The sequence below is a fragment of the Channa argus genome, chromosome 17 (assembly GCF_033026475.1).
Source record: "Channa argus isolate prfri chromosome 17, Channa argus male v1.0, whole genome shotgun sequence".
Classification (NCBI taxonomy): Eukaryota; Metazoa; Chordata; class Actinopteri; order Anabantiformes; family Channidae; genus Channa; species Channa argus.
In genome coordinates, this window is record NC_090213.1 from 16,413,296 (window position 1) to 16,431,623 (window position 18,328).

At 39.5% G+C, this 18,328-nt stretch overlaps 1 protein-coding gene across 10 annotated transcripts in view; it reads left to right on the forward strand.

The window, feature by feature from the left end:
* Positions 1-18,328, forward strand: part of LOC137102546 (neurexin-3b) — a 268,103-nt gene that overhangs the window by 62,782 nt on the left and 186,993 nt on the right. For 6 of the 10 annotated variants that reach the window (XR_010911241.1, XR_010911242.1, XM_067482174.1 and 3 more), the window contains exons 5-7: positions 1,667-1,968; positions 3,464-3,508; positions 5,141-5,302. Coding sequence is in view for 8 of the 10 variants with exons in the window: in XM_067482174.1 (XP_067338275.1) it covers positions 1,667-1,968; positions 3,464-3,508; positions 5,141-5,302 (509 nt within the window). In the remaining 2 variants the exon portion in view is untranslated. The remainder of the gene's footprint in view (positions 1-1,666; positions 1,969-3,463; positions 3,509-5,140; positions 5,303-18,328) is intronic. The other 4 variants (XM_067482177.1, XM_067482178.1, XM_067482180.1 and 1 more) reach the window with 2 other exon arrangements.

Consider the following 18,328-nt stretch of genomic DNA (forward strand, 5'->3'; position numbering starts at 1 on the left):
AATGGGTTTCTTTAAAAAAAAAGTTGCACAAAAAGAGAGATAACTTTTTCAATGTATTTTCTTAGTATTGTTAGACTATCGTTTAGCGTATGGTCAAATATACCATATCAATGTTATATGGAGTCCACATGCTTCTCCATTTTGTACATTTCTTAGAATAGGAGCTTCAAGTCAGTGGAGGTGGAGAGGTATTTGATTCAGCAGGGTATATTCTGCAACCTCTCTGTGTTGCACTGTCTCAGTGGTAATAATGGGTTTCTATTTATTCCCCTGACACGGGGATAAAGGCTTTCACAAGGCCTTTGTTGCCTCCCATACTATTTCCTCTTGTCTCTGTGTTACGCAGAGACATGAGTTTGATGCCGAGGGAAACATTTCACCATGCCTGGAATCAGCTCCCCATCATCCCACAGCCCCACTCCACTTTCCATTTGTTTCACTCTCAATATTGTCACTTTCTTCTTCTTTCTCATCTCTGCCAGCTCCACAACACTGCTCTCTCATGTTTACATATAGTTGGACCCGAAACAACTAACTGAAGCTTTACAGCCCGCAGCCCTTGGACTCGCTTTCTTTTGCTCATCTCTCTCATCTGTCTTCCTGCTTTTGCCGTTTCTCCTCTTACTCATGGCCCTCATGACTTTTCTGTGAGTACTGTACACAGAAGAAAACAAAGGATGCCCATGAAATCTAGTGACATGTTGATATTAGGTAATGACATGGCTGCTTTTACCAAGTGTGACAGTGGTTTGTTGTTTAGTATGTTAAGTTTGGCTTTTTTTTAAACACTCGCATTTTCTAAAATGTGTGTGTGTTTCTGGAGGAGGAATCTTTTGGTCGTACCCTTGAGGCAGTGATGCCCTGACCAACTTAACCCAGAATTGACGTATACATTTCAGCCAGACCCTGACCAGAACATATTAAACAGAATTTTAAGAGGTAACAGAAGTAGGCATCAATTATTATCACAGATCATAAGGTAACACTACTCCTCTGACCCACTCCTTTTTTCTTGTAGAGTCTTTACTTTCCCCCAGCCCAGCAATTTTATTTTTGCTCTCTCACCTTTCCATCCACTCTTGAACCCCCCCCCCATCCCTCACTTTGTGTCTGGAGTTGTCTCACCTTACTCTGTGTGTCGATGTAAAAGATGGGCTCAGGAAGTCACTCTTCAACAGTGGAGTGATATAAAACTGTAAAATCAGGCTTTGATTTATGCACGCCATTAGCAGGGAATAGTGTTCCATCATAAGTAGTCTGTCTGTCTAGAAGCTGTATGCGAAACCTAAACCCACGGTCATACAGATAAGATTTTTTGATCTGAACTGAATGCTGGAATTGTCTTAGCGGTAATTATGGTGTGAGTGTGTTTTTTCGATGTAAGCTTTTCTGCAGCACTCTGTAGCTTTGGGATTGATGCAGGGACCAACACAGATTTTTATTGTTCATGTTTAAACATTCCTACAACTAACATGAGTATAAATGTGATAATGACTGAAGACTCCTGAGGAAAAACTACTTTGAAAGAAACACTGTACATCATTTTACCATTTCTACTAAGGTGCTAAATATGCTGAAATGTTTTGCTTCCTGTCTTACGGCATTCGGTCACTAAAGAAGTAACATTTCTGTTCTTTTGTTTTTATTTTTTGTTTTTTTTTTTCAGCGCGGGAGGAGAATGTGGCCACTTTCCGTGGCTCAGAGTACTTCTGCTATGATCTGTCGCAGAACCCCATCCAGAGTAGCAGCGATGAGATCACGCTGTCCTTCAAGACTTGGCAACGCAATGGCCTCCTCCTCCACACAGGGAAATCTGCAGACTATGTCAACCTGGCACTAAAAGATGGTGCTGTATCACTTGTCATCAATCTGGGTTCCGGGGCCTTTGAGGCCATCGTAGAGCCAGTCAATGGAAAATTCAATGACAACGCCTGGCACGACATCAAAGTGACACGCAACCTGAGACAGGTAATCGGGGTAGCAGTGATGGACGGAGTTTGAAGACAGGTGGATTTGTTTTGGGTTTTTTTTTTTTTTTCTTTTTTCTTTTCCTTTAGATTATCTGCTTCCAAGAGCTTTTGAGACAGAGCTGGCGTTAAGAATGTCACCTTGTTCTGATTGGTTGTCATTCCATCACCACAGTTCAAATACATTTCTGAAATAGATGCCATCATTTTTCAGTTGTCTCTGTACTTATGTGGAATTCTTTTTCATTAATTCTCATTGTTTAATTTTTGTCCTATTAAATAGTAAAAAAAATTTAAAAAAAGGTTATTTTGCATGTGATAGCTTAGCCAAGGCACCATTATGTCAGGTATTTTCCTCTCCCCTATGTATAAATTAATTTCATTAAGCTTTATCCGCAAATTCAAGTTATCTGATAATTCTGTGTTGCATCACACAAGTCCCTAAACTGACACTGCTGTCAGGTGCTCTCACTATCTTCCTGCTTTCAGAAGCTGTTTTTATGCTTGTGTAAAATATAGACTTTCACTTTAAAGCAGTGCAGGCTGTATTTGGTTTTGAGCCCTTTATTAATGCACAGCTCAAATATTCATGATGGTTTTTAAAGATAAAGATACATTTCAGTCAAAGAAGTGCGTCTGTCCTGCATAAGGAGACTCGGCTACTTGACAGATATTGTTTATCAGTCTTTTAATTTAACCTAGTATCGCTTTTGCCAGGAGCCAGTACGAATCAATGCTCTCAAGCTACCGTAGAAAATAGAGTAACGAAATAATGATACTTAATGTGTGTATGGAGGCAGTGCTAGCTGCAAAATGTGGAGCTGCCTTTGTTGACCTTTAGTTTGTCTGCAAGGTGAGACAGCACTTAGTGTTGCTCTCAGAACAGCACAACAAGTAAGTTCCGACTTCCTAACCTTCCCTGCCAGTAAGCATTTGCCCCACAGGTTAGTAAATAGTTGTAGCCGATAATCCCAACAGGATAACACACAGTTTAGGGGGTTAGAAGCTAAAAGCAAGGCCTGCTTGCCTGCTTTCTTATTCCTTTCTACAGATTTGTCTTTCTTTCACTCTTTTTTTCTTTCCTGTTTGAAAGGCACTTTGTTAGACTGAGGGTGAAAAAAACACTACAAGTTTTGTTGGGATTTCAGCCATCCTACACAAATTTTTATCTGAACGTCCCACATCTTGCAGTACTCATCTTTGTGTTTTTTTTCTTGCAGGACTCTGATGTAGAAAATTTGGCTAGGATGGCAGGACGACACTTTGTTACTGCTCCGAATCTCTGACAAGCCATGTAGTGTTTATTCACCGCAACACTAACTCATCCATGATAAAAGTCATTTTTTACTACTAACCAATATCTGACCAACTAATGTACTAACTAACATCCTAATTCTTCATCGTTGCTTTTGGTTTTTGTTTTCTGTCCATCCTTATTAACAACCTTTTTTGTTCACTATTCTTTTGATTTCCTTTCTTCCCCTTTTTCTGGAAAGCAATCAGGCATTGGACACGCTATGGTAAACAAACTACATTGTCTGGTAGATATCATTCTTATTGTCTTTTTTTTGGGTTTGCCGTGTGTCCCCTCCCCTCTCTTCTTTTATTCGTTCTCTTTGAGTTCCATCCTAGACACTCTTATCAAAAAATGAGGAGATGGGTTTGTATTACCAGACAATTCTTTCTTCGCTTCTTCTCAATTTCCTCCCTGACCTGCCAACAACCTCCTTCTTTACCCCACGATCCCCCATCCCTTTTTTTTTTTTCCCACTTTGGCTTTTACTTTTTTCTCTTTGTTTCTTCCACTTTATTGCAGATCTCCAACGAGTTAAAAAATTTACTTCTTTGCCTATGTCAGGGCAACTTACTTTTTCTTTTATTTTTTTTCACACAAAAAGTCCCCATTTTTTGTGAGGACTGTCGTCCAGAACTGACAGAAGCTTACCACAATCCCAAAGATGGTGACCTCGACACCTAGCCCTAAAAGAGCAACTATCAAAAATGGCAACCCTTAACCTTCATTGCGGGAGCTCTGACAGTTGTTTCCAATTCACTATGGCGCATGGCATGCCCACAACTCATTGATCTACCACCTCCCAAACTCATAAACTTCAACCCTGTCACTCAAAATAACCACTAACACTCTAATCCACTCACTCACCTTCCATCTATCACTGGATCACTCTGCCCTCCTTGTGTGTGTTTTTGTAGCATGCTGGTGAACGTAGTGTTTGTGTGTTTTGGCTAACCTTGATCACCTTTACCCCTGGGCCCATATACATAACATTTCTAAGAATAAAGATACTGATCTAGGATTATTGGTCTGGTCCAGTGACATTGAAAATATTACCATGACACCTGAGCTAAACCTGATCGGGGATCAGCATCCGCTATTTAGAGTGTGTATTTGAATATGGGCTCTGGTCTTGATTGTGCATGGGCCGCTGCACCCTGTATTGCCTGCTCCAGCTTTGTATGGCACCACTGATCCACTTACTCCCTTACATTTCCAAATAAGTGTGTTTAATTTGCCTTCTAACAGTGATGACCTTGGTTTGCACATTGATGAGTTGTCAAAAGCCTCCCTTTGTTTTGCATGTGTGTGGATATATAGATGTTTGCAAGAAAAGAGGAGTGTGTGAGACTGTTGGTACAAAAGCAAATGTGTGCAAGAGTGTAGGCGTGCGTGCGCACGTCTGTGTGCTTGTGTGCGTGTGTGTGTGTTCACATACTTGTGTACTGTATATGTGTGTCTGCAGTTACCAGATAAATCCCGAAACCTAAGACAAGTGCAATCAATTTGTCCTTGGTTTGAACATTGTACTAACCCTCCCCCAACCTGAAGTATCAGAACCAAACTAGGATCCATTCTCTTACCCCCATCAAAGATAAAGAAAATATGCCTCTGCCATATTTTCTTTACCTGTCCTGTGAATCCTTTGGCAAAAAATTCCATTAACAAAATCAAAATGCTGTCTTGCCCAAAAGAATCGCTTCAACAATATTTTAAGCAAAGGTTAAATGAGAAACCACGTTAGAGTGCGGAAATTAAAGAAAAGTTTAATTAGCTAATTTTGAATGCAGACCAAGGAAGGAGGTGTGATTTATACACGGCACTTTATCAACTGCCAGAGTGTAATGGATCGGCTTGGCTATGTGTTACCCTTCAACAGGTGACTATCTCTGTGGATGGGATCCTCACCACTACTGGCTATACCCAGGAAGACTACACCATGCTGGGCTCTGATGACTTTTTCTACGTGGGGGGGAGCCCCAGCACTGCAGACCTGCCTGGATCTCCAGTTAGCAACAATTTCATGGGCTGCCTCAAAGAGGTAGGAAGGACTCAGATGAATACTGATAGAGGACAGTTGCATAGAAAAAAAAAATTGTATTTCAAGTACAGTCGTCTGGGGGTTGTTTATTCCAAATAGTCTGTCTGCATTTACATAAAATAGTAAAATTTTCTACGACCTAGTATTTAGTCAGCCTGAGCAGCTGTTAGATACTTAGAAAAACTGAAATCTGCAAACTTTCCCTTAAGCAAAGTGAAAAGGGGGAGAAAATAAAATTGTGTTATCAATTAAAGCTGCTGAGTTGGCAGAGGAAATATCACAGTTTCAATATTCCCTTGCTTAATCTAATTCATAACACTAACTGCAGTTTGTGTGCGAGGAATTTATCCCAACATTGCTTCTGTCACATGTAATTTGCAGCATCAGCTTGAGTGTGCAACTAAAACGCCTCCCAATGGGCAGCAAACTGAAGGAAATATTTTCCTATGATGAAATTTGAAAAAGTGTTGTTGTTTTGGGACATTTATAATGTATCTGCTGGCTCTATGAGCTTGAGAGCGGAGCCAAAAAATATATTAAGTGCCCTGTTATTTACATTTTGTTCACCATTACATATTCTGCAGCAAGTAATGATGATAATAAAGGGAGGACTGGTGGCTCTTCAGAGCTGTTAAAAAAAGACTGCATTGATTTCTGCAGTTTAGCAGCAGTCTCCGAAATAACATTATGCTCTTACTTGACACTGGGTAGAAATGTATGTCTTATCCAAGGACTGTAACATGGAAGTATGCTTTGATTTGAAACAGTACTGTATATTGTTATCTGTGACTTTGTCTTTCTATTTGAGATGTTTTTTGGTGAATGGCATTGGCGGTTTAGATTGCATTTATAGTGCACTATTTGCTTTCATATTGTGTTTTTGTTTTTGTAACATCATGGTCCCGACAGCACTATTACAGCCGTAAAAAGAAGTTGTGGTGAAATTAAAAGACCAGTGTACTGTAGGAAACTTAAATTGTTTGCTTTTATGGGAGATATACAGTAGTTATCATTGGCGAAATGGCAAAGCAACTACTCTGCTGTAATGAAAAGCGATATCAGGTGGGGTCCGTATAAACAGCCCTGGCACGTCTGGCAAGCAAACACAGGCAAGCAGCCCTGGCAGTGATTGTTGGACTGTTACTTGCTGAAAACATGAATAGCAGGTCAAATCCGCAATGATGTATTTTCAGCAGTTACTAAATATAACTTTAGCAGAACATGTATGGGTTTAATTTAGGCCTATATGTGAAACCCAGATGAGTTTCCTTAGTACAACAGCTTGATAATATAAAATGGGAAAATTTAACACTGAGACAAGACATTGATTAGAAACCTATACACGTTTCTACACAGGATACAAACATTGTGGATCAATCATTTAAAGAAAGACCTTTTGCGCCATACACTTTAAATTAACATAATGCTAATACAGTGCGGTTCTGTAAACATCCTGTTATTTCACCAGAAAATTGTCAACGCTCTGCTCACAGCTTCAATTTTCCTCAAATTAAACAAGTGTACCTTAGCCTGTAGGTTTTGTGGTGTCAACTTTGTACTACTGTTCTTCTATTACAGCTCAGCAATACAGCCGGAAAGAGTTAATTTTATACTTAAATGTAGTAGAAGACACCTACATTAATTGTCCAACTCATACTGCTGAAACCTCATGTTAACTTTGGCGTGATTGCACAGTTTTGCATTGAGGTCCATTTTTTTCCCAACCACTCACAGTGAAAACACATTTTATGGTTATATTTAATTTTTAAAACAATGTACAGGAGTTAATTTGATCAGAGTCAAATGCAATAGGTGGAACTATGAGCTGACTGTACTAATGAACTGAAGTAATCCACTTCACAACAAAGTCACCTCAAGTATAAAAGTCATGTCTATAAAAATATGTCGAGAAAACCCCCAAAAATCCGCCTTGAGCAAGCCCCAGGCAACAGTGGAGAGGAAAAGCTCCCTTTAACAGAAGAAACCTCCAGCAGAACCAGATTAAGGGTGGGCGGCCATCTGCCTTGACCGGTTGGGGTGAGTGGAAAGTGGAGAGAGAAAAGAAAAGGGCAACAAAAACAACAACAAAACATTGGGCAGGTTGGTACGACCAGTAGCTGCACACTGGAAAACACACAGCTCCAAAGCCGGGGACACCTGCAGAAAGGGACAGAGAGAGGGAGACAGAGAAGGACAACTACTGGAGAAAGAAGACACAAAGTTAATGTCCTGCCGTGACAATCGTGAGGGGAAATGCATCGGGGGGTGGGTCCCCCAGCAGTCTAAGGCAATAGCAGCATAACTATAACTAACTATAAGCTTTAACAAAGAGGAAGGTTTTGAGCCTAGACAAAGTAGAGAGGGTGTCTGCTTCCTGAATCTGAACTGGGAGCTGGTTCCACAGGAGAGGAACTTGACTGGCAAAGGCTCTGCCTCCCATTGTACCTTTGGAAATTCTGGGAACCACAAGTAGGCCTGCATAAGGTCGAAGTGGTCTATTGGGATGATATAGTACTATGAGCTTGACCATTCAGACCTTTATATGTAAGAATCAGGGTTTTAAATCCTATTCTAGATTTAATGGAAAGCCAATGAAGAGGAGCTAGTGAAGATGAAATATGATGTCTCTTGCTAATTCCAGTCAGCACTGTTGCTGCAGCACTTTGGCTCAATTGAAGACTTTTTAGGGAGTCACTGGGGCATCCCGAAAGCAGGGAATGACAGTAGTCGGACACTATATGGTCGGACAGCATATTTCTAAGATTTTTAGGCCTTTCAGTCTCAGTTTAGAAGTAGGACATTTTAGGATATCCAGACCTTTAAGTATTTTAGGCATGCTTGAAGTTTAATTCATTGATTTTTTTTTCTTCGGATTCCAAAGATATATACAGCTCGATGTCATCAGCATAGGAATGGAAATTTTTTGAGTGTTTTCTAATAATGTTGCCTAAAGGAGACATGTAAAGTAAAAATTGTTGGTCCTAACGCTGAGTTTTCTGGAACTCCATAACTAAGTTTTGTGTGGCTGTAAGATTCATCATTAACATGAACAAATTGATATATATCTTATAAATAAGATTTACAGATTGATATACATACTAAAACAAAACTGTAATTGATGTGTAAATTATGTGAAATTTCCAACACTAAATCACATAGTCTTACAAATAGAAATGATAGCTGTAATTTTATCTCAAAATCTTTCCTAAAATTTTAAAAGGACATTAATATGCAACCTCTCAAGCTGGCCTCACTCCATCCTCTCATCCTGGCTGATTTACACTTCCATCTCAACTTTGTCAATGTTGACAAGAGCAGGAAAATCTCGTTAAGGGATTCCAGTTTCAGTTGAGCACCTTCCAACATGCATTTTATTTAGCCAGGACAGCTTCTATCAAACATTGATGCACTCACTTTATCCTGTTCTAAAGATTCAAACATGCGCACAGACACTGCCATATTTGGGTGATGGTTAAAATACAGTCACCTTGTCTGCATTGTTTTATGTTTTGACTTACTGGCTCAGGCTGCTGTTCTTCAATTTATTACAACATTGGGTACAACAATACATCTCTCATCCACCCTCACACTGCTGTCCCTCCCTGTGTCTCACTCACACACACATACTGTACACGATATATACACCTTTAGCAATGACCCACCCAGCACTGGATGTTTGCCCAAGGGTCTAATAATAAATAGTGAAATATTCTCTTATTTCATTTGACAACACTTTGGTTGGGTGTAAATGTCCTCGTTTACGCCCAACCTTTGCTTTGTTTTAGGGAAACTAGCTCATTGGATTTTTGGCTTTCAGTTCCCCATGTGTGATTAGCACAAAATGTGCAAAACCAATAATAGAGGGTTTAAAATAAGAATGAAGAATGATCTCACTCTGTTAATTGTATCATAAGAGTTTACATGTTACACCTGTTTGCTGCAGCAAGAATGAATCAAACGTAATTTTGGTGGTGCTTTTGTAACATGGGTGGATTTGTAGTTCTCAACGGCCATGGCAGTCAGTCCAGCACGAAGCATTAATCATAAATGAGCAGTTACAGCAGTACTGCTATTAGACATGCCTGATATATACAGCTTTACACAGTAGGTACAAACACATCAGCACAGTGATTTAAGGTTCTCACCTGTGTTGTGCTCTATCCTGGATGCCAAACATTTGTATCGTTAACCTGTTTACCTGAACTAATTAGCTAAGTAGTCTTTAATTAGTTCATATTAAACTGTACTGTATATATTGTACTCTAACAATATTCCATAAAAACAGTTTATTTATGTGTGGTGTTTAATTTTTACCAAGCAGCCGAGTGAAGGAAGTTGTTTGGACAGGTAATTTGGCTGCTGTATACTGATGTACATTGTGATGCAGTAAATGCCCACACAACAGCATAAAAACTCCTCTGCTGAGCCTCCTCACTCATCCTCTTGTGTAGACAAATATGACCAGTGGTTTACACAGATTAATATGAATTTGTTTATCTATTTAGTTCACAATTTTGAAGTTCACATTCCCCAAAATATTAGGTAGCTAATGTTCATTTCTCAGACATCATTGTACTCCGATACCTGGTTTGTTGTTGGCACTGAGCACGTTCTATGATTGATATTTGTCTCTGAGCACTTCTGAAGCACAACTGACCCATGCACCTGTTCCTCTCAAACACATTGAGTGAATAAAGCCTTTGCTGCTCATGTTCACCCTGCATTGTCAACAGCACACCCATTCATGCGCAAGACTGAATGGGTTTTAAAGAGACGAAATATGCAGGGAGCACTACACACTAGAATTGTGTCTTGATATATGTAAAATGTATGTGAGGAGCAGAGCAACAGTTGTGCGTATGCCTCAGTCATGGCTCCAAAAACAGGTGGTGCAGGGGTTATGTGACAGCCAGGAAGAGAGATGTCAGGTAATGGTAGTAAAGCAATTATTAGCAATTTTAAGGTGGCAATAAAGTAACCTTGGTCACTAATGGGCATTTTACCATCAGCTTTTCCCCCAAAACATACAGTGCTATAAGCTTCCCTGACAACTGTCATAATCGTCCCCACATATGTAATAGTCCCCTACATCAGGCCTATGATTAGGGAGGGGCCAGAGGATTTAGTTGAAAAGAATTTTAAAATCCAAACTGACAAATGGCGAAATTGGTCTTAGTGCCCCCCTACAGCTTTTGTCTACTTAGCCAGGTTATAAGACAAAAGCAAGGGCTTTATATTTTCTAAAGTTTTACCTGAACCTAAACTTAATTGTTCTTTTGTACAGTGCTAAGAATCTAATCAACATCATGTTCATCTTCCTATAATTTTAAATATAGTTCCACTTTGTAATTTTGTGCCATTTTGTAGTTTTGTATTGGTAAGGCTGCACACCGAAGCGTAAGCCCTAAAGGCCACATATTTATTTTTAATTATAATCTATATTTTCCATCAAACGTTATAAACTATTTATACAACACTATGATTTGCTCTTGATATAATTCATACCTCATTTAAGGAATTTTTATGGAGTATTGATCAATACCTGTAAGTAATCAAATGGGCTTAAAAGCTACAAAATGCAGCTTAACCTATGAAAACTTAAAGTCCCCTCCAAAAACCTAAGCAGTCAAACCTTCACCAAACCTGTATTTCTAGTCTTCTGTAGCAGATAGAAACCGGAAATAAAAACTACGTGAAAGCTTAAACATTATTAATTTTACTAGAAATTACTGTCTTTTTCCTAATATTTACAACCCCAATTCCCAAAAAGTTGGGAGGATGTGTAAAACTACATAAGAACAGAATGCAATGATTTGCAAATCTCATCAACCCATATTTTATTATGGTGAGGGCAGCTTACACATCTGGAAAAGGCATCACCAATGCTGAAAAGTACAAAGAGGATTTAGAGCAACATATGCTCCCATCCAGACAACGTCTCTTGAGGCAACCTTGCATATTTCAGCAAGACAGTGCTAAACCACATACTGTATCAATCACATCAACATGGCTTCACAGCAGAAAAGTCCGGATGCTGAACTGGCCTGCCTGCAGTCCAGACTGTCACCTATGTAAAACATTTGGTGCACAAACAATTCAGCAACAAAGGCCCAGGACAGTTGAGAAGCTAGAATCCTGCATCAGACAAGAATTAGACAACATTCCTCTCCTAAACTTATAGCAACTGGTCTCCTCACGTCTCAGATATTTACAGTCAATTTTTAAAAGAACAAGTAAACATCACCCTCTTCAAACGTCTTCGAGATGTGTTGCCCCCATCAAATTCAAAATGAGCTACTTTTCTATGAAATAGTAAAATGTTTCAATTACATCTAAAACAGTATGTTGTTTATGTTCTACTCTGACTAAAATATGGCTTGATGAGATTTGCAAATCATTGCGTTCTGTTTTTATTCACATTTACACTTCATCCCAACTTTTTTTGGAATTGGGGTTGAAATAAAAAAACCTAAATAAATTAATAATTAATAAAACCGACAAAAACATAATACCTTTTTCTCACTGTAAAACATTGCAATCAAGAAATGCAAGTGACAGAATTATCATCATTTATCACCATTATTATCATTATTAAAGATTATTGTAAATTTGTCCAGTGTCATAGCTGTTGGTAATCCTGTCTGAAAAAGCCCTACTCTCTGGCCTTTTCATAGTACCTGTATGACATTTAATGTTAAGGCAGTTCAATCTTTACCTCTCTTATGAAGTGGGTGATGATTTCAGATCATCAATTCATCCTGGAATCTGACAAACACTCCACGTTCCTCCTCCGTCACCCCAAGCATGTCTTTCATCCATTCACTGAGCCTTGGCTAGCGGTTCAGCAGTCATATCATACTCTGAAATTACGTTTTCTAATTCACTGTCTTTCTTGTCCTCAAAGTAACTGCTTCAATCATCAGTGCACTGCGTCAGTGTCACGTTTGTCACTCTGGCTTCCAGCCAGCCTGACAAAATCTCCTTAAGAAACTCTTCTGTCCACACAGTTGTTAAAGAGGCCAAAAGGGTAAATAAACTACGTTTTCCATAAAATATTTTGCCTTCCCCACCTAGAAGTGCACAAATGTTGCTCCCAGGCTTAAAGTTTCTGTATGTACACGCAAATGCTACTTCCAGTTATAATAGGTTAAGCTAGTACTAGCATGAAACTGGAACTAAGTCTTCTTTTGTCTCCAATAGTTTTTACACAGCCCTTTGATTATCAGGCTTATATCAAATCACAATGAGAATGCTGCAAAACTGTAGTAGAATTTTTTTAAATTAGTTAGAATCAAAGCTTTCATCCCTCTATCATCTTTTCGTGCCCAACCTGTTCATGGTCCCGGGGGATGAAGCTTGAGCCCATCCCAGCCACCATCAGCAAGAAGTAGGGTACATCTCCTACAGGTTTATCTCAGTGCCAATGCAGACGGACCTACACAAACAGACAGAGCCATTCACACTTTAATACACAGCTACGGGCAATTTATGGTCCAATTAACCTAACACTAATTAACCTAACACGCTTGTCTTTAAACTGTGAGGGCAACCCCGAGTACACAATGGAAACCCAGGCAAGGATACAGAAAGGCTGAAGTCAGCAGGTACATTCAAACCAGGGCCCATCTAGCTGTGCAGTGGCAATGCTAGCCATGCCACAGCCATGTTGCGTGCTCAAAATCCTTTAGAAGTGAATCTCTCTGCATTGCTTAACAGTGCTGTTCCGTGAGTATGAATTCATGTGAGGTATCAGCAGCACCTCTCCACAATAGGATAATGGAAAACTAAAACCATATTTGACAAAACGTACATACTTTAGATTAAGCCTTGATACAATATTTTTTTGAAACTACGAAAACTCGATTAAAAAAAAAAAACTGATAAAGTTTGACTATTCTGTTGAAGGAGAAAGCAGTTTTCTGTTTATGTATTCAGCACACACAGAGCACTGGAAGATTCATTTGCATTCTGATGAATTAAGTTTAGGACTCCTCTTTGTATTTTATTTAGCTTGTTGTTACCTTAGTCTGTTTGCTGTGTGGTGCTGGCAGTTGGTCAGAACACAAAATTGAAAGCTGCTAACAGGCTCTAGAGCTGAATGAAACTGTGTATTCGGCTTTTAGTTTGAGTTAGTTACTAGGTGACTCTTGTCACATTACAGACTCATTTCATTCATTGTTCATATAAAATATTGATCAGAGCAGCATTGAATATTTCATCATGGGCCTTGATGCAGAGGCATGTGTATTTTTTCAAATTTTCGGAACATGTGTGAGTCAGAATGAGTCGGCTCTTGAGAGAGCGAGCGAGCACCGGATAGACAGAATTATGTAGGTGATTCACCATGTAGTGGGGAAGTGGTAGTATTGTCTGATCCTCAACTGTTCATCATATGTTGCTCCATTAGGCAGGCATGCTGCCAGCTGCTACCCAGACCATTGAAACCACTCACCCTTCATTCACACTAGATCTTTGACTGTAGTTTATGCTTAAGTTGTGCATTTTTTTTCTATTGTATTTGTGTGTTTGGACCAATTATCTCACCTGTGTGGACTCTCCTTCTGTCTCCCTGCCCCTGTCGTGCTTTTCTACACCCTATTTATTCTTTCCTGCCTTCTCCACCTCTTCGTTTGGATCAGTATCCCCAGATAATGAGGCAATGATTCAGTTGAGCTGGCCTCTTCTTGGGTCATGGCGCATCAGTATTTATCTATGTGTGTGTGAGTGTGTGTGTGTCTGTCTGTCTGTCTCTCTGCGTATATGTTTGGCTAGAACACTTTAAATGCTACTGAAGCAGGGATGTCGGTTCATGCTGTTCCCTCTTCTCGATAAGATAGTAACAAAGTGCGTTACCCAGAGCTGATGAATAAGCTGATTAGGACATGTGTCGTTATACTAAGAAAACACCATTCTTTGTCTTCCATCTGACAACAAAACAGATACTGCTCTCTCTCTTTCAGTATAAACTGTGCTTATCTGCACCCTAGGCTTTATGGGATGTCATCCATATACTACACACATGCATCCCACCCATGCTCGTGTACTGCCATGTGGGCTGCAGCATTTCATGTGACTGAGAGGCCAGTGGGCAGACGCATGGCTCATTCTCAGGTCAGGCAAATGTTAGCAGTGCCATGAAGTCAGAAGCTTCTGAATCTTCCATCCCCCTCTCTTTTCAACTCTCATGCCATGCAGCCCCTCCCTCTGGCATCACAGGGCACCCGTGGCAGCATTGGAGCTGTGTAGTGGCAACTTGTGTCAGACTGTGGGGGTGGCTGGGGCATGCGCTGTCATGTTTCCTGAGAGAGCCCCAGCAGCAAGCAGGAGGTGGAAGGATTGGGGAGGATCTGATGAGTAACAGGCAGGGAGGCAGGTATGTGAGGGTAGAGGGTGTGAGCAATAAAAAGTAGAGGAGCTTGACGAAGAATAGGAGAAGACGGGTGCAGGTAAATTTCAGCAGGTAGGAACTGACAAGGATGGAGATTATGAGAATGATGACTATGTAAGAAAAAGGGGGAGAGAGGGCGAGAGACCAACATTTGGCATTTGAGAGGAACATTGCCACTGTCAGTTTTGTGTTAGTCACCACAGAATGTTCAGGCAGTGTTTGTTTTACCCTTCAATAAAAATGAAAATGTCACTGTGTCCTTTAATTTATTTTACTTCTTAATTTCCCCTTAGAGGGCCCAGCAGTGATTGATGGATACAACCCTCAGACTTCACCATCAACCTCACCCTCTTATAGGCTAAGCTGTGACACTGTTCTGAATCTGGCTCTGGGGGGACACCTTATCTACACATCGGTGTCTTAATTTTAAGTTTAAAGCTTTGAACTATATATTAATGCAAAATATATTTTCTGATAGATACACACTCAGAGGGCAGTTTGTAAGTAAAACTAATAGTCTGGTAGCTTATTCCTGAAATGAATCCCCCTCCTTCTTGAAGATGTTGTGATGTTGCTGTTCCTGTTTTGCAGAGTTGCACTAAAGTCCCAGAGGAGTGTTCCCATTCTGAAACATCAAAATACTGAGATTCTCTTTCCCACAATTCATGGTCAGACATCAAAAGAAACCTATTCAAAAAAGTAGACAATTCAAACTGTGACACAAACCAAAATTTCCAACCTTGCACATAATTAACAATTTAGTAGATCAAAGACTTCATTACCAAATTACGGCTGAGTGATGGGAAATGTTAGTTAGCTAGACAATCAGAAAACAAAGTAAGACCAGCAAATGCTAACAGCATCCGCCACATAGTGAGCAAACGGGAGTGGTGCTGATGATCAAAAGAAATGGAAAAGATGTTTCAGAATAGTCTCAGGAAAGAAAATAGAGGAATTAACTAATTTCCTACTCAGTCAGAGCTTTTCACATGCATCAGTTAGGTTGCTTTGTCACTTCCCTGAATAGATAATAGAAAGAGAATAGAAATTGAAATTGAAATTAGGTAGAATGAAGAAATGGAGACGAAATGTGTCCTCGAGCAGAATCACTCCAAATGCAACATTGGTGCTCTGATGGAGGTGAAGGTAGGACTGTGGCTGTAGGTTGGTATTTTGAGGGGGGGGTTATGTAACTGACTGAATGGATCACTTCATTGTGTGTTTTTTAGAGGGTTCTCCAAGCGTGGCATCGGAGAAGGTATCTGTCTTGATATGTTTATAATAAATCCTGTATTTTTAAATATTAAGCGGTCAAATCAAAAAAACATCTGTCACTTGCTTTTAGTACAATCTCGTGATAGTGATTTGGGCAATGTGTTGACTTCAACTAAGATTTCAAATAGAAACAGATTTGAATTTCTTGTGCTTACACTATATTTTCTTCTCTTCTGACACGATTTTTCATGTTTCGGGAAAGTTGTTTTTGAAAAACAATTTTCAGCATATTTATAAACACATTATATGGGGTTAAAGGAGAAGTAAAGGACGAGATATAAAACTGGCAAACTTAATTAGGTAGAAACATTTTTTTGTGATTTGTATGATTAAACCCTTTAGTACTAGTGCGGTTTCACATCCCAGCTATTATAAATTTAGATTCATATTGATTCCCATTACATACTAACACCTTCGAGCTTTTTATCAGCTGTGTCACATTTCTAGATATGGTATTTACTTGTCATTGATAAGCTCCTAGAAAATACTGTGTGTATTATATGTGATTGTGCAGCTGTGTACTTACAAACACTGCTAAAATTATTCACATGCGATTTTGTGTGTGTGTGTTTGAACAACTATAGGTCTCCTCTGCAAAGCTTCATGAGTACTTTCTCGCCGTGGTGTGTGTGTGTGCTTGTATTTTGTTAGGGCAGAAACGTTATTTCATAATTGAGTTAGGGCATTTTGGTGAAGGAAGAACATTTTACAGGTCTTAACAAGTTGGAAGCAAACAAACTGGACAACAAGTCAACAAGTTTGTTAAAGGGTTATGAGTTAGTTCAGTGTTGGGTAGAATTGGGTTAGGGTTGGTATCAGGGTCTAGGAGATACATTATCTCAATGAAAGCTCTAATAAGAATAGAAATAGAAGCCCATGTGTGTATGTACTCATTAAAATCAGTGGAATTGCCCTGCTTCTTCATTAACACGAGGCTAAATCAGCAGCTGTGGCCGGGGCCAAGAGGACATGAGCACTGATCTGAAGTAGATTAGTGAGGGGATTTTGTTTGCGTGTGTGTGTGTTTCTGTGTCTGTGCACACATGTTTTGTGCTCACACCCACCTGCCCTTCCCTTGCCCTGCTCCTTGTAGACTTACCAGGGCTCAATCAATACACCATCCTGGAGCAGAGATGGAGGATCTCCCTTTACAGTCCCCTGTGTGTGCATTATGAATGGGCCCCATAAGGCTTTTGATAGACCAATGGATAGCGTAGCAAAGCGGAACTCGTACTGAACACGTAGGCTTCACATGGCTGCAGTAGCAGCTTCTCTTTTATAACCTCATTTTGATTACTTTATTGATCAGCCTGCAGCAGAACAGACAAAATCACATTCCCTAAAAAGATCCGAAATGGTTCCTTGTAAGATTTGTATTTGTGAGAATAACACTACCAGACCTGGGAGAGTTTTCCATTGTCAAGAAAGGAGAGAAACAGTGGTTTAGAGTGTAATGTAGAACAGTCTCTTGTAGCTCTGGTGAAAAGCTTGTATAGTAAGTGATTCATGAACCTAATTATTCCTTTTAATGTCTAGGAAAATCTATTTAATATGTCTTAAAGACAGAGACACAGTGCTTTGGAGTTTGACAAGTTTGAGTGATTCACATCGAAGACTGGCATAGTGACCATCACAGTCTTATTTAAAAAATGCTCTCCTTGGCAAATGAGCAGCATTAAAGCATCTTTTATTCTCTCATTCTCTTTTCATGTAATATTCAGTTTGTTCTCTTGCCTGGGAGTAGCTCAAAGTGGAATGTCAGGTATTTGGCTTCATCAAATTGTGGTAAAGCTACTAGACGTTTCAGCTAGAGGGCATCTTCAAATTTTCCATGGTATATCATTCTATCATTCATTAGAATGTGGGTTTAATGTGATGTCTAATTTCCAAAAGTACATTGAATACGACAGTTGTTGGGGCAACTCCAACTCTAAATGTTGCTGCTACCAGAGAGCTACATCACACCCATATTTTCTCTCTTTCTAGATGTTAGCTTATAATCACACGGAATCAGAAAGAACAAAAGGAAATGATCCCTGGGGCTGTGAGTCATATTAGTATGCTAATCATACTAATAAAAAAAACACTGCAACAGCACTGGGTTAGTTTTTTTTAGCTGCATTTACTACTGGACATGTCCTTGTAATCAGCTCATCTCCAGAAAAATAATCAACAACCGTTTTTTAAAATCAACAGGCCACTGTGGTTGCACCTTACTTGCAAACAGGTATTTATGGTTTGGATTGTTTGGATGTTAAAGGATTTTACTAATAGATTTTGCTATGAAACTTGTTGAAAACATCCTATTAAGCTTTTATTTTGTTGGAGATATAGTTACCAAATTCCATAACTCGAGTTCTTGT